Raw genomic sequence first — 18,611 nt, forward strand, 5'->3', positions numbered from 1 at the left:
CCACTCACCCATCGGAATAATTCAAAGAGCCACATGTGGCTCGCGAGCCACAGTTTGGCCACCCCTGAGATAGACTGACGATTAAAGAAGGCTAAATAAAAACTAAAAGAGAGCGGCGCGCAGGATATACAGGATTGGACACAAGAGATGGAGGCTTATGTTCAGCAGTGGACTTTTGAAGCTGGACTTATAAGGTTTATTCAGAAAAATTATATTTTTTAGAAATTTTTAATAGTTTATTTTTACAGAATATTTACAATATACTTAGTCGTCGGGAAATAATACCTCGATGGGAAATTTTGTAAAAATATTATTGAGTCCATTCAATAATACGTTCTTCACTACATTATAAATAATTGGAGCAAATTCCTCAATCAATGCAAGCTGATTATCGTTAAATAGCTTGTTTGCATTTTCTGTAATATCGGGATTACCAGGAAATAAGTTTTCTAGTTGGACGCTCATATTACCAACTTTTGCATCTAGGTTAATATTTTTAAAAACATAGTATGATTTTCCATGTCTTGTTTCTTTTGTCCCATTGGTTGTGATTATTGAAAAGAGATTAGCTAAAATAAAAATTGTATTTACTATAAAGGTATACTGAAAACCTATAATAGCAGAAATAAAAAAATCGCGATAAAAAGACAAAAAGAATAAAAGATAGCTGTAATACAGGGTGGAAGCTCCGTAGATCCGCTACAGTAATAAATAACAATAAAACCTGCTAACAAAAATTGTAGCCAACTTTGAGGTTTACATTACAAAATTAGTCAGAATGTTACAGGGTGTTCGATAACATAGTGGCAGACCAAACTTATGTTTCTTTAAAAGGAATACCCTATATTTTATTATACATTCGAAATCTGCTTAATTTTCTCATCACAAAAATATAAAGGTTTCTTATGTTATACAGGGTATTTACAAAGTTATAACCAATTTTACGTGAAAATCGTAATAAGGTCAACCCTCTGTATAAATAAAAATAAGCACAACAGCAATGGTTTGTTGATGCCATATTTTTATTTATTATCAAAATTTTCAAAAAGGATTAATATTGCTAATTTTCTTAATATCAAATACAGGGTGCGTCAAAACGCAAGAACACCCTGTATTTTATATCACTATTGAAAAGTACTATTACCGTACTTTAATTTTTATATAACATTACCCATATCTAAATTTATTAGTTTTCGAGATATTTTCATTTTTCAATAGACCAAGTAGCGTGACCAACCTTTTCACCAGATTTTAATAAACTGGCGTTTACTTTACTCATTTTTTGGGGTTACGTTAAGAATTAAGTTCATAAAATACCTCCAGTAACTAACAAGGGATGAGATAAAAATATAATACAAACTGTATTTCGAAGGGCTAATTTACAAATGCTTCGTAGTGTAAGTTACTCATTCAGTGACCGTGTTAGGGGGTCATTTTGAACACCTTATGTAATTAAATATTTAGATATTTTATTAAAAGTAGCTTTCAATTTTTTAAAAAATCTTGTATTTTGTGTTAATGTTCTTGTTTTGTAAAATCTTTGTTACATTGTTACATTTACATACAAAAAAATTTTTTAATTGTTTTCACATAATGTTGTAATGTGTGATTGTGTGTTTTTTTGTGAAACTTATTACTAATAAATTATTTTTCTTTCTTTATTTGTTGCATTTATGTTCGAAAGTAGTATTTAATCGTTTCAAAAATGTTGTATGTTGTGGTTGTGATTTTTTTGGAAAATTTGTTACCAATAAATTATTTTTCTTTCTTTATTGGCTAAATTGTTATACTGGTTACCGGATTGATAATAAATAATCATAAATTATCGGTTTTTGACAATTTAGTCATGGCTTACTTAAAATTTGGAAATATTTAAACACCTAAATAATAATTTTCTCTGAAAAATCAGTATATCTCAAAAACTAATATATTTAGACATAGGAAATGTTACATAAAAATTAAAGTACAGTAATGGTACTTTTCGATAATGATATAAAATATAGGGTTTTCTATTTAAAATTACTGAGAAAATAATGTACTTGAGTTTTGGCTCACCCTGTATTCGATATAAAGAAAATTAGCGGTATCAATCATTTTTAAAAATTATGACAATAAAGAAAAATATGGCATCAATAATCAATTGTTGATGTGCTTATTTTTATTTTTTCTACGAGCGTGCAAAAATGTCTACTTTCGCGCATTCGTTTTAGTTTAGAAAGTTTCACTTTTCCGCACGCGTTTTACTTTTCCGCACGCGTTTTACTATTCCGCACGCGTGTAGATATTTTAATACGGCCTTAAAATAATTATAATACATGCAATAAACTAATATTTACATATTATTTACTATTTTATTTCAAATGTATCTTATTGTAAAAAATTGAAGAGTCTCAGATGCAGAATCCACCAATTTAATAAAAATTAAAATGGTAAATAGTAATTTAAACCTGAGACTTTTCGCGTTGAAAGTTATTACTGGTACATACTTTTTCTGCGACTTTTTCAATTAATAAGACAACAGACGACGAATATATAAAACGAAAGGGAAACGATCACATTCCGCCTTTACTCGTCTAGGAAAAACACAGCAGAGGAAATTTCGGTACTCAAACCGAGTAAAGGAAATAAAATATTTTACTTCCTTTACTCGGTTTGAGTACTGAAAGTTCCTCTGCTGTCTTTTTCCTAGACGAATTAAGGCGGAATGTGATCGTTTCCTTTCGTTTTCTATATTCGTCGTCTGCTGCCTTATTAATTGAAAAAGTCGCAGATAAAGGATGTACCAGTAAGAACTTTCAACGCGAAAAGTCTCAGGTTTATATTACTATTTACCATTTTAATTTTTATTAAATTGGTGGATTCTGCATCTGAGACTCTTCAATTTGTTATGAGATGTCGCTCTATCGCGTCTAATGGGAAATTTGAATTATTTTTCAGATTCCCTTTAAAATGATGGTGGAGCTATTTTTCGATTCAGAGGTGTGCACACTAACAAAAGCTACTGATGACGCCTGAAATGATAGAAACAGCCTGTCTAGGGGTGTGCAACCCTCTGAATCGAAAACAAGCAAAACCATCATTTATTATTTTATTGTATCTTATTGTGTTCCTGTTTTAATGAAATTAACGCGACAATTCGATGAAATAAAATTATTTTGACATAATATTTGAAAGGCAAATCGGTAGACAATAACAGTTATTTTGAATCATCGTCATAGAAACCAAGATCGTGGTCATGCTAACTAATTATATTGAAAGTTTGGTTTTGACAACCTTACCAAAGAATTAATTTGTGTATGTATTTTCATATTAATCAAATTAATTGATTAAGATTTGTTCATTTTTCAAAGACTCATAGAAAAAATATTATTCCTAACTCTTGCAGAAAGTCTCTTTTCCGCACTCGACTGCTTGCCGAACTCCCGCTTCACGTCGTTCGGCAAACTGCAGTCGCGTGCGGAAAAGTATGACTTTCTGCACTTGTTAGGAAAATAACTATATTTAGTGAGTTGACCTTGCTACGATTTTCATATAAAATGGATTATACCTTTGCAAATACCCCGAATAACATAACGAATATTTCTATTTTTGTGATAACGAGGTTTGAATATGAAATATTATATACAGTACAGTAGAACCCCGATTATCCGTGCTCCTTGGGACCGGACGGTAGCACGGATAATTGAAAAGCACGGATAATCCAAACATTTATTTCTGATATATAATACATATGTACGTATATACATACATATTATGTACCTACCATAAGAAGGTAACAGAAAAAATAAATCTTTCATTATGAGTCTTCCTCTCGGCGTATAGATTTTCGTACGAGTGATTTACGGTGATGCTATTTTGATAAAACCTCAAAAATGCAATTTGAGTTATAGAAAATCATAGCACGGATAATCCGGAGCCCAAATACTCCGCACACGGATAATCGGGGTTCTACTGTATATGAAAAGATTTTAAATATGAAATAAAATATTGGATGTTCCATTAAAAAAACATATATTTCGTCTCCCACTACGTGATTAACCACCCTGTAATATTCTAACTAATTTTGTAATGTGAAACTTAAAGTTGGCTAAAATTTCTCTTATTAACTTTTATTGCTATATATGACCATAGCATAGCGGATCTACTGAGCTTTATCTCTCTAATCAATCACCCTGAATATTCAACACCTACTTAACCGTATTAATTTTACAACAAACTCTACAACGAAGGAAAAAGACTAGATGATTGGTTTTGCTCACAGTACTTAAGAAAAGCAGGCACCAAATACAGTGACTTTAAACTAATCAGTTTGATGAGCCCGACACGTAGCCCACTTTTGCCCAATGTATCTCACAAGATACATGACCTTATAATTGATTTTTTTTATATTGGGGGCTTTTTCATAGTTCAAACCTTGGTTGTCAAAATCAGCTGTTCTTTCTCTATACAGTTGGCTATCTTTGTTTCATTTAAACGGTGTATTAAGTTATTTCGGAATGAGCAGCCAAAGCGAACGGTTGTCTATGTACGAAAAAGCTGTGATTAAACAAACCCGGTTTCGCTAATGAGTTATTCGAAACGACAACAAAACAAAACAATTATTTTATTGTGTCTAAAAATTCGTGAATGTATTTAAAGTTTTTAAACAAAGCAATTAGTTATTGCGGATTTTACGAGTGTTTATATTTTATTAATAACATTTTAATTTTTAACGTTAATAAGTAAAAGAACATTGGCTCATTGAAAGCTGTTAGCAGCGAGTTATCGTCAGCAATGATTCCAGTGGCGTATCAACCGAGCAGGTAACATGAACAACTTTTCAACAGGCTTTTATTCCCAACCAAATTATGAACAAAATGTAAAAACCATGGCTCCAATGATCCAAAATCCTATACAAATTCCCACTTGTTCCCAACAACCTAATGATTCACTACAAATAAACCAAACAAATGAACAAACAGCCAGTATTGAAGAACAGCAATGGAATTAGGTTACCGGAAAAAGATTAAGAAGCAGTCCAGAAATGCCTAGAAGTAACAAAAGACAAACAAAACTTGGTGAGTACTGGTTAAGTAAACCTATAACAACACAAAATCAATTTGAAGCACTAAGTTCAATAGATGAAAGTGACAATTTGGAAGACACAGTTAAAAATACAGATGCAAAACCAAAACCACCTCCAATATTTGTATCAGGCGTGCAGATCTGCAAGCCTCTTATCGATCTATTGCAACAAGTAGCAGAAAATGATTTTATCACTAAAGCTATCAACAGCGAACAAATAAAAATTCAACCAAAATCAGACAAAGCATACACCGCCATAATAAATGCTCTAAAAACAAAAAACACGGACTTCCACACTTATAAACCTAAAAGTGAAAGACACTACCGAGTGGTTCTTAAAGGCATGCACCCCACGACAAATTTAGAAGAGATAAAAGAAGATCTTAAAACCAAAAACCATAATGTTATAAATATATGGAATATACTACACAACCAAACTAAAAAATCGCTGCCTATGTTCTACATTGATCTAGAAACAAAAGATAATAACAAGGACATCTATAACATTAAACAAGTAATGCATTCCATAGTAGAATTCGAAGCACCGCATGTCAAGAGAATAATTCCGCAATGTAGTAGATGTCAAAAATACAACCACACAAAAAACTTCTGCAATAAACAACCGTGCTGTGTCAAATGCGCAGAACCTCATTACACTAAAGAATGTCCAAGGAAAACCAGAGACAGTAATGTTAAATGTGCTAACTGTGGTGAAAATCACCCCGCAAATTATAGAGGGTGTGAAGTTCACAAACAATTACAAAAACTTAAATTCCCTAACTTGAGACGACACAACGCGAGGACAAACCAAGATAGAACTACAACAGTCAACTATGTGCAACCTGGAATAACATACGCACAAGCAACGCAAGCAGTTAACCAGCAAGCCTCCAACCAAACTACTACACAACATATACCAAATCAAACTAATAACCACACAGACATGTCAGAACTGAAAGACATGTTAAAAAAACTGACGGAACAAATGAGCACTATGCTCAACCTCCTGACCATGATTCTCAACCAGAAATGACTCAGTTACTAAAGCTAGTATTATGGAACGCCAATGGCTTAAGTCAACATGTAGAAGAATTAAAACTATTTATTAACACACAAAAAATTGACATAATGCTGATTACAGAAACTCATTTTACATCCAAAAACCACATTAATATTCCACGATTTACAACTTATCATACACAACATCCCAATGAAAAAGCACATGGAGGCACTGCAATAATAGTTAGTAATAAACTAAAGCACTACGAAATACAAAAACATGAATGCGACTATCTACAGGCCACCAGCATTGTTGTGGAAGATCAACTAGGCCCACTAAAGTATCAGCTATATACTGTCCGCCAAAGCACAATAACAAAACGGAACAGTTTGAAAATTTCTTTAAAACATTAGGAAATAGATTTATAGCAGGAGGAGATTTTAATTCTAAGCATACTACCTGGGGATCCAGAATTATTACCACAAAAGGCAGAGAACTTCTTAAAGCTATAAATGCGACCAATGCAAATTACCTCACCACAAGGGAACCAACTTACTGGCCTACCGACAATGCAAAAATACCTGATCTACTCGATTTTTATATTGTTAAAGGAATTAATGTTAAATTGGCAAAAGTAGAATCTTGTTACGATCTACCCTCTGACCACTCTAGCGTAGTCGCGACATGGTATGCACAAATAACAAACAGTACTAAACAACCATCACTATACAGTAACAAAACAGACTGGAGCATTTTCAAGACTAAACTAGATGAACTAATTGACATAAACATCCCATTGAAAACAGAAAGTGACATCTACGCAGCAGTAGAAAATCTTCAGATATCTATACAAGAAGCTGCTTGGTATGCTACCCCTGACTGCTACCAAACAGAATTGAAAGAGAATTGCCCAACTGTAATAAAGGAAATGATTGCTAGAAAGAGAAAAATAAAGGAAGAGTGGCGAAGAAAAAGAACACATGAGAACAAGGCGAAATTAAATAAAATCACCAAGGAAATTAAACTACAATTGCATAATATCAAAAATAACAAAATACAAGAGTATCTTACAGGTTTATCAGCAAACGCAGATAGTGAATATACCCTTTGGAAGGCCACGAGAAAAATCAAACACCCGAAACAACAAATACCACCAATACGAAACCAAGAGAGAAACTGGTGTAGAAATAATAAGGAAAAAGCCGAAGCATTTGCAAATCACCTCACTAATGTATTCCAGCCACATCCCATGGAAGATGGTGACACAGAGGAAGAAATAAATGACTTCCTGGAATCGCCCTACCAGATGGATTTACCTATACAAAAAATCACCACTAAAGAAGTTAGAAATATGATCCAGCATGAAATCAGTCCAAAAAAAGCTCCAGGGTATGACCTGATCAACGGGAAAGTACTGCAGCAATTGACATGCAAAGGTCTGAAAATGATAACGCAAGTATTTAATGCAATATTTAGGCTAGGTTACTACCCAGAACAATGGAAAGTTGCTCAAATTATTCTCATACCTAAGCCAGGGAAAAATAAAACTCAGGTGACTTCATACAGACCAATAAGCCTGCTACCTGTTCTATCAAAAATTTTGGAAAAACTTCTCCTTAAACAATTATCCCCAGTTATAGAAGAAAGGAAACTAATTCCCCAACACCAATTTGGGTTCAGAACACAACACGGAACGATAGAACAGGTACATAGACTGGTAAAACACATCAGAAGTGATCTAGAAAATAAAAGGTATTGTTCTGCTGCATTCCTGGACATTGGTCAGGCCTTCGACAAGGTATGGCATGCTGGTATGCTCTTTAAACTAAAGAAAAACCTTCCTCATCCTTTTTATCAAATCCTAAAATGCTATATTTCCAACCGACATTTCCTAGTCAAGCAGGATAATGAATACACAAGCCTAAGACCAATAAAAGCCGGAGTACCACAAGGAAGTGTCTTGGGACCGATATTGTACTTGCTCTACACTGCTGACCTACCCACAAGTAACAAAACAACGTGTGCAACTTTTGCTGATGACACTGCTGTACTAGCCTCTCACCATGATCCAAATACAGCATCCAGAACCCTTCAGAAAGACCTTAATAATATACAAATATGGCTTAAAAAATGGAAGATAAAGGCGAATGAGAGTAAATCCATCCATGTAACCTTCACCATGAGAAGACACACATGTTTATCTGTAACACTAAATGAAACTCAACTCCCACAAACCGATACTGTCAAGTACCTAGGAATCCATCTTGATAGGAGATTAACTTGGCAAAAACACATTTTTACAAAAAGAAAACAACTAGGAATAAAATTTCGAGAAATGTACTGGATCATCGGTCGTAAATCTCAACTATCACTTGAAAACAAACTGCTGATATATAAAACTATATTAAAACCAGTGTGGACCTATGGTATCCAACTTTGGGGGACAGCCAGTCAAACTAACCTAGAAATATTGCAGAGATTCCAGAACAAAGTCCTTAGAACAATGCTGAATGCCCCTTGGTACGTGCCAAACTATGTGATAGAGCAAGACCTCAATGTGCCATCCATAAAAACAGTAATAACGGAATATTACAAAAAATATTCCAAGAGACTAGAATCTCATCCAAATGAGTTAGCCAGCAACCTTACTGATGACCACAATGATGTACGACGCCTGAAGAGATTCAAAGTAGTGGATCTAGCAAGAAGATTCGAATAATCTGTGATAACTAAACTTATTTTAATTTGTTTTAATTTAATTTATGTAAAGAGGGTGATCACTGGATCTCCCTCTACAGGTCAAAATTTTCAATGTTTGTCAAATAATTTACCTATTGTTCTCAGTTGAGGACAGATTGCAAATATTACAACATTAAATAAAAAAAAAAAAAAAGTTATTTCGGAAAAGATAAAGGCAGTTTTTGTTTACATTCGATTCAGAGTTGGACCACAATCTCCATATAGCTATTTCAGCATCCTTATGCCTCCTTAGTGAAGCTATGCAGTCACAACTCTGAAAGGAACATAAACAATCTGCCTATTTAAGGGAAACCATCGCGATACAATGATTCCACCTTTTGAGAGGCAATCTAGCGACATCTCTCGTATTACGAGAAAAACAACGAAAAGCCCTAGAAACAAAGTTTACTACTTTTTAAACAATTAGAATAATTGAAATAAAAATATAATAAACAATATTTTAAATCCAAGATTCTTCGTTAATAAACTGCTTTCTGGCTGCATCCCGTATCTCCGGATTTTACAAAATATAATCACATAGAGACGACGAAATAGGAGAAAGCAAATAGAGGACACTTAGGCCACGCATTTACCTTCTCTTCGTCTAGAAAAAGGACCGAAAGACAGTTTCTAAATACTCAGAACTGAGTAAAAATGGAAAAGATAAAGGCAGTTTTTGTTTACATTTACAGAGTTGGACCACCATCTCCATATAGCTATTTCAACATCCTCCTCAGTGAAGCTATGCAGGCACAACTCTAAAAAGAATATTAACAATGTGCCTATTTAAAGGAAACCATCGCGATACAATGATTCCACCTTTTGAGACGCAATCTAGCGACATATCTCGTGTTACGAGGAAAACAACGAAAAGCACTAGATACAAAGTTTACTACTTTTTAAACAATTAGAATAATTGAAATAAAAATATAATAAACAATATTTTAAATCCAAGACTCTTCGTTAATAAATTGCTTTCTGTCCTGTCTGCATCCCGTATCTCCGGATTTTACAATATATAGGGTAATTCATTAAGAATGTCCAATCTCTGCGTTGTAGATTCGAGACCTCAAAATATTAAGATTTAACCCAAATCACTTATACAAAATGTGCCTCGTTACTGAGTTACAGGGTGTTCTATTTAAAAATGTAGTAAATATTTTTACCCAGTACTTTGAAACTATTTGACATATCCTTGTCATACTTTGCAGAAAGTGTAGTTGCCGTACACCCTACTAAATTATGATAAACAAACGTTTCTGGCTACTACCAGGGGCGTACGACAGGGGACAGTGCCTGGTTTACCCTTCCCAAATTCTACGCCACTGGCGAAATTGCTATTTTAGCACAATATTTCGATTTTCCAATACTTTCTATGTAAATAATATACTCTTTATTCGTAACGTTAAGGTCATTAATTTTCGAGATATTTGAAGTTGAAAATGAAACTTTACAGTTATTTTGATTAATGTATTGTGTTCCTTCAAATTTAACTTCAAATATCTCGAAAACTAATGATTTATCGATACGAATGAAGAGTATATTATTTGCATAGAAAGTATTGGAGAATCTAAAAATTATGCTGAAATGGCAATTCCATCAGTGGCGTAGAATTTGGGAAGGTTCAACCATTCATTTTCCCCTGTACGCCTCTGGTAATAGCCAGAAACGTTTATTTAACATAAATTAGTAAGGTGTGCAGTACCTACAATTTTTGGCAAGTGTGATACGGCAATTTCAAATACTTTTAAAGTACTGGGTACTAATAATTTTTAAATTTTTAAATCAAATATCCCTATTACAAAAATATTAATTATTTGTATCCAGTATTTTGAAAGTATTTTACATATCCTTATCATACTTAGCAGATAGTGTAGATACTGTACAACCTACTAAAATATTTTTTTCTACTAAAATATGTTAAATAAAACTTTCTGGCTAGTACCAGAGGCGTACGACAGGGTAAAGTGAATGGTTGAACCTTCCCACATTCTACGCCACTGGCGGAATTACTATTTTATTGGAATTTTTCGATTCTCCAATACTTTCTATGCAAATAATCTACTCTTCATCCGTACCGATAAAATCATTAGTTTTCGGGATATTTAAAGTTAAAAATGAAGGAGCACAATACATTAATCAAAAGAGCTATGCCGTTTCATTTTCAACTTCAAATATCTCGAAAACTAATGACTTTAATATTACGAATGAAGAGTATATTACTTACATAGAAAGTATTGGAAAATCGAAATATTGTGCTAAAATAGCAATTTCGCCAGTGGCGTAGAATTTGGGAAGGGTCAACCATTCACTTTCCCCTGTCGTACGCCTCTGGTAGTAGCCAGAAAAGTTTATTTATCGTAATTTAGTAGGATGTAGAGTACCTATATTTTATGCCAAGTATGACAAGAATATGTCAAATAGTTTTAAGGCCTGGGTAAAAATAGTTATTAAATTTTTAAATAAAACACCCTGTAACTCAGTAACGAGCCACATTTTATTTAAATGATTTGAATTAAATCTTAATATTTTGAGGTCTAGAATCTGCATCTCAAAGATTGGACATTCTTAACGAATCACCCTGTATAATCACAGAGACGACGAAAATAGGAAAAAGCAAATAGAGGACACTTAGGCCACGCATTTACCTTCTCTTCGTCTAGGAAAAGGACCAAAAGACAGTTTCTAAATACTCAGAACTGAGTAAAAATGGAAAAGATAAAGGCAGTTTTTGTTTACATTCGATTCAGAGTTGGACCACCATCTCCATATACCTATTTCAGCATCCTCCTGCCTCCTCAGTGAAGCTATGCAGTCACAACTCTAAAAGGAATATAAACACTCTGCCTATTTAACCTTCGGATGACCAAGCGGGGGAAATTGTGACCCCAGCGTATGTTTTTCTTTAATAAATTCAAAAGTATTTTTAATTTTTACCTCATTATTTTTTTATTTGACTTAATATCATTCTAGATATCCTCATATCTTGAAATAAAAAAATTCCCTATATTTTACGAAAAAAAAATATATTCTGAAGCTGATGTTTAGTAAAATAGCGTCTATTATGTGTAGTTACAAGTAGTTTTACGCTAATGACGTCGACTTTGCAAAGTAACAAGACACTTACTCAACATACACACATACATACACAAACATATACATGACACTAATACTCATATTGTGACTGGCTGAATGACATAAAGTCCATGCCAAAAAAAATTAAAAATAAAAAAAAACTTTATTTTTTTGTTAATTGTAATTTTTGACATTTTTGACCTGGGGTCATTTTCCCCCCTTGGTCATGGTCATCCGTGTAACAAAAAAAGGTTGGTCATCGGAAGGTTAAGGGAAACCATCGCGATACAATGATTCCACCTTTTGGGACGCAATCTAGCGACATCTCTCGTATTACGAGGAAAACAACGAAAAGCCCTGGATAAAAAGTTTACTACTTTTTAAACAATTAGAATAATTGAAATAAAAATATAATAAACAATAAGTTATTTTGATTTAGTTTCTTGTTCTGTGAGTGTGCACGTTTTTCAAGTCATCAGCACAGGCGGTATATTCTGTTTACCTACTGTTACTATTCTAGTATTTTTTTTGAACCAATTAAAGTGACTTATTATTATGCTATTTAAGTTTAATTATTTATAAGATTTAGGCACTATTCCTTTCTGGTTTATTTGCAATATACTTTTATAAAATATATCTTCCAGCACAAATTGGGCAGCAATTGTGGGATTAAATATGATTTTTGCTCAATTGGGCCCTAAAAAAATAAAATGATAAAAGGAAATTGTCATGGGTTGAGGATTTCTTCTCTTGGACAAAAGACGGTTAAATAACTTTTACGAATGATAGAAAATCGAGTTTTCTTCTGTGCAAAAGTAATATGGGTAATAAGCAATTTGTATTTCGGACGAAACGGTCTATAAACTAGGGAGTCATTATTTTGTATGCACATAAAATTGTGAGTTCCAAAAGAACGATTACGTTTATTTTATCGACCTCGAGGAGGCCTTCGACCGAGTAGAACACGATAAACTCCTTGTCTGCCTGTGGTCAGCAGGACTTGACCATTACGTCATTGGTCGTTAGATTAATCGGTACATTATTATTATATCTTTAAATCGTTACCGTTTTATAGATGTATTGTTTAGATGACCTGTAAGTTTGAAAGTATTTATTTTTGAAAAAACTAGTTTACTAGTGACTCAAAAATCTCTCGAAGAGTAAAAAAATATAGGTTTTGCCTTTGAAATATTTTGAATTTTTTTATTTTTCGGTAATACAAAAATTGGTTAAGATATGGCTGCTCAAAGTTTGCACACACTCGTGATTAGTGACTGGTTTAAGTCCTTTCAACTACTACAACCCTTTCAAAAGTAAGGGTTAAAAATTAATTTAAATGATCTTTTTGCCCTTAAAAAATCTACAGTATGGTTATTTTAATCATATCATAACATCAAAACTAACCGAACCATCCAACTAACAATCATAACGCGTATTATGTATAATACTGTATAATACTGTATAATATTGTATAATACTGGACTGGAGTATTGTTTAAATAAGTAAATACTATACCTCATGGGCTATAGAACCTACTTTCATGAGCTACATCTCTGCTTTTACTAGGTCAACAGACACGATAATAACCCAAGTAGAGGATAATAGGAACCTACATTTAAATTTTGAAGCAAATCCGTCGTGACCAAGAAAATTACACTCCAAAATAGTCAGTTACTGGGGTATTAAGGATAGCTGTGCTATGAACACATTTTAATAGGCAATACAATATTTGCCTATGTATGAAATTTGATGAAAAAAATTTTATTCGGTAAACAGATGGGTGAAGATTGATCTAGATTCGGATCTTAGACTAATATAAATATATATCAACTGCGAACCATATGTAGGGCTGCAGCTATGCCCCTACTGTAAATTTTTTGATTAGACATGATCTTGGTCATAGAGTAAGTTTGTTTTACTGTTACTGGATTCTTAAATTCTAAAATATAACACAAGTGTGTCCAGGAGATACAATGTATAGGGCACACTGACTTATCTGACAGCATTGCTTTCCAACTTGTGGGAACAAATGAAAAGCGAAACCAAAATAAAAAGAGATGTCTCAGAAGAGAGTTGAGAAAATAGTGATTTTTTTATGTCTTAAAAAACATGACGGAATGATTTGAGAAGGCATTCTGTCTTTTCAAATACTAAAGTCAAAAGTTGTTCCAAAGAAACGGACACCAAGCGTATTATTAAAGAACTCATGTCTGAAGCTAAGCAGAGGAAGATATCAGGATAGAGGTAAATACAGTTGCTTATATGGTAATCAAAGAAAATATACGCAAAACTATATAACTGGTAAATCTCGGGAGTAAACAGTAAACTCATTGGTACACAACATAAATTTATCATAAAACTTACTTATATTTATTTGTCCAGGTCCCGTGGAATCCAAGTTTAGAAGTAAAACCTTGCCTTCAACGTTGTATTCAAATTTTGTACGCATGTCTGGTATTGTCATGTTTATATCGAGCAATACGTTATCTAAATCGAATATCAGATTATCAATTATCATTTCAGCTAATCCCCATATTTTTATATTGGATATTTTTGTTCTAAGGGTTTTTCCGAAGCTTACCTTAAAATTAAAACGTATATAAAAGACGCTAATGATGACTATTTTATCTGGAAGGTAAAGTTTTAAGGTTGAGTCAGACCAACAGTCACAGTACGGTCAGATCACAGTCAAATCGCCATCAAGTCAAGGGGCAACCCATCAACACACATAGTTCGGGCAGATCACTGTCAGTCTACGCCAGCATTCAGGTAAGGTCGGTCAAGATTATCGACCCTTTACAGAGTTATTAGTAACCCTAACAACACAAAACATTTCAGGAATGTACTACCAAAGTTCTATCAATATTTGAATGTCCTGTCCATTCAGGGAACATTCGGTGAACATCTAATTAAATTATTCCTGGAATGTTACCATAGGACATTCTGTGAACATACTACCAACGTTCCTATATTTTTAGCAGCCAAATAATAAATACTTGTAACAGACATAACATTACTTGTAACAGAAACTTGTGCAAAAACGAAGAGAGGAATTTATAATTATTTATAATTGCGTTCATTTTCAATTTCGCCGCGCGTGTATTTGTCAGAATTTGTGAATGGCGCTTAGAGAGGGCATCACGTGACTAAAAACGACCAACGAGAACGACCTCACCACTTCGGCCCTTCGGCCATCTTGCCGTGCGTGAGGTTTTCATTTTGGTAAAAGAAACGTGTATGTTTGTTGTGTGTGTTTGTTTTGTTTTTGTACGTTTTGTATTATTGTATTTGTGCTTGTGTATTATTGTGTAGTGCATACTGCATAAAATGGTGTCCTGTTCTCAACGAAGTTGAGAAGCAATGTATTCTGCAGGAATAACGTTTCAAACTAGGTTAGTATGCAAATATGTAAACATAGGAATAACCTCTATTTCAAAAAATAAATTAATACTCATACCCTAAAACTATTTATAAAAAATCTTTTAAGTGACGTAGATATAAAAAAGTGAATAAAATGCATAAATCAGAAGAATTATTATTTTATAAGTTAATAATTGGTCATATCCATTTATAGTATAGTATAGTTGATCCAAAAGATGGCATAACCCAGACATCCAAAGTGAAAGTTATCCTTCAACACCAAATTGTTCCATATGGTCCACACATGTCCAGAAAAAAGTCACACCATTTTGAGCGTCGGGTTTGGGGAGGAGAGGGGGGAGAAATCGGTAAATTCGTAGTTTTTTAAGTTTTTCGCCAATATTTCTAAAACTATGCGGTTTAGCATGAACAACCCTCTATACAAAATGGTTCTACATTAAATTTGAAATAAAAAAGGCCCTATGCATAATCTTTTTAAATGAATGGTTCCAAAGTTAAGGAGGTAGTATAGTATAACTGGTCAAAAAAAAGGCCTAACCCAATCATCCAAAGTAAAAGTTTTCCTCCAACACCAAAATGTTCTATATGGTCCACATATTGTTCAGTAAAAAGTTACACCATTTTGAGCGTCCGGTTTGGGAGGGAGATGGGAGAAAAGCCGGTAAATTAGTAGTTTTTTTACGTTTTCGTCAATATTTTTAAAACTATTCTTTAGCGTAAACAATGTTATAATATACAAAAATGTTTTACATGAAATTTAAAACAAAAAATGTTCTATACATAATTGTTATAAAATCAACGGTTCCAGAGTTACGGAGGGTGAAAAGTCGTAGTTTTCAATACTTTTTATATTTTTTGGGCAATATTTATGATATAACTATACCAAAAACCCAGACATCCAAAGTGAAAGTTATACTCCAACACCAAATTGTTCCATATGGTCCACATAATGTTCAGACAAAAGTCACACCATTTTGAGCGTCGGGTTTGGGGGAGAGGGGGAGAAATCGGTAAATATAAAAAGTATCGAAAACCTCCATTTTCACCCACCGTAACTCTGGAACCGTTGATTTTATAACAATTATGTATAGAACCTTTTTTTGTTTTAAATTTTATGTAAAACATTTTTCTATAGAACATTCCTTACGCTAAAGCATAGTTTTAGAAATATTGACGAAAAACTTAAAAAAAAAACTACTAGTTTACCGACTTCTCTCCCATCTCCCCCCCAAACCGGACGCTCAAAATGGTGTAACTTTTTACTGAACAATATGTGGGCCACATAGAACAATTTGGGTTTGAAGGAAAACTTTTACTTTGGATGTCTGGGTTAGGCCTTTTTTGGACCAATTATACTGTACTACCTCCGTAACTTTGGAACCGTTCATTTTAGAAGGGTTATGCATAGGGCCTTTTTTATTTCAAATTTAATGTAGAACAATTATTTGTAGAAGGTTGTTCATGCTAAACCGCGTAGTTTTAGAAATATTGACGAAAAACCTAAAAAACTACGAATTTGCAGATTTCTCCCCCCTCTGCCCCCCAAACCCGACGCTCAAAATGGTGTGACTTTTTTCTGAACATTATGTGGACCATATAGAACAATTTGGTGTTGGAGGATAACTTTCACTTTGGATGTCTGGGTTTGGGTCTAACTATACCATACTATTACTATTTTAATTGCGAATAAGCCACAAACTTCGCTTATTCCTAACTAAAATAATAAATAGAGATTATGCGTTTATAAACATGACAATAGACCACACACTATAATAGTACCAACTATAATGAATACACAGAATATAAAGATATTGTCAGTTCGCTAAACTCAGAGTCTCAGTACCACTGAGTCTCAGACATAACTGGCTAGTGATTTTAGTAAATAATTTTGCCAATTTTACCAAAAAAAATAATGACTAAATAGTTAATACTAAATAATTAATTACTAAATAGGTAATAGGGCTTTTCATTCAGTCATTTGTTTTGAGCTTCCATCATATGTCGTATAATCCGTGTATATTAATATTATACACAGATTATACAACATATAACAGAAGCTCGAAACAAATGACAATTGATGAAAAGCCTTATTTTGCCAATTTTGGCAAAATTGGCCAAAAACAAAAAAATTACCTACTAAAATCATTAGCCAGGTGTGTCTGAGTTTAGCGAACCGACTATACTAATAAACGATTTCTAAGCTGTTTTATAATATTTTTGAGTTCATTAATCGTATTTTTTATTTAAAACAAATTCGTTAATAATGCTTAGTAATGCATAAATTTGTATTTTTAGCTTTCCAGAAGAACCTGCGAAGAAGGCGTGAAGTATAGATCATATTTGTTAGTAGAGGAGTATGTTCACAACATTTTTTAGAAAAAGATATTGACAGAACTTCACTTTCATCTGTGCCTTTGAGAGACTGTGCTGTTCCAATAGCTTATGTCACACAGGTAATATGCTTAACCTAATTAATAATACAGTCCGTACAATATAGGTACCGTTGCACTTCATTATCTACATCAGAAATCTAAGTTGACAGTGTTGCCCAATTACAAAAAAATTTTAATTTCATTTTAAGACAAATATATCACATAATTATTGCGAAGGGAATTATACAACAAAACAGATTAATATTCAATGTAAATAAATAAAAACATAAGAAATAGAAAACAAGATTTAAGTTATAACATTGATTAATAACTACATAGATACCTCACCTTAAGGTAAAACCGAATTCAGTGTTCAACTCCGCCCACTTACACCTCTTTGCCCCTCAAGTCTAAGTACTAACTGGCTGGACGGTGTTGTCATTTATTGAAATTTTTACCAAGATTGAAAAATAAATTTGAGTTGCTTGGCTGGCGTAATAGACAACGATATAAGGGTAGTATTCAGCATTTTCACAAATAATTTTAACGCGATTGTAATCCCTATTTTGGAATTCCGATTTTACTTCAGATAAAACGCTAAAAATTGATTAATAAAAATAGTGAAGAGGTTTCTTAAAAATTATTTAATTATTAATACACCACAAAAAAACAACAAAATAGAAAATACATACAGTAGGAAAAATGAAAGAATACCCATGAACGAACATATAAAACACGCTGTATTTTCTAGTCACCGTGTCACACAAAAAATTGGCCAGCGCAAGTACATGTAATAATTATTATTACATGTACTTGCGCTGGGCAATTTTCTTTGTGACACGGTGACAGGAAAACACAGCGTGTTTTATATGTTCGTTCATGGGTATTCTTTCATTTTTCCGACTGTAATAAAATTAACACTGATAATTTACATGTAAATTATTTTTTGCAATTTGTAGAAGACTGATATTTTCAGAACT

General features: G+C 33.1%; 1 protein-coding gene across 1 annotated transcript in view; it reads right to left on the reverse strand.

Moving 5' to 3' along the window:
- Nucleotides 1–209: 209 nt before the first annotated feature.
- LOC126887901 (protein takeout-like) overlaps nt 210–18,611 on the reverse strand; it is a 34,338-nt gene continuing 15,936 nt past the window's right edge. The window contains exons 3-4 of the mRNA XM_050655796.1: nt 14,243–14,459; nt 210–569 (exon numbers count right to left, since the gene is read on the reverse strand). Of these exons, the coding sequence (XP_050511753.1) occupies nt 265–569; nt 14,243–14,459 (522 nt within the window). The 3' untranslated portion in view covers nt 210–264. The remainder of the gene's footprint in view (nt 570–14,242; nt 14,460–18,611) is intronic.

This window comes from Diabrotica virgifera, chromosome 7 (genome assembly GCF_917563875.1).
Source record: "Diabrotica virgifera virgifera chromosome 7, PGI_DIABVI_V3a".
Taxonomy (NCBI): Eukaryota; Metazoa; Arthropoda; class Insecta; order Coleoptera; family Chrysomelidae; genus Diabrotica; species Diabrotica virgifera.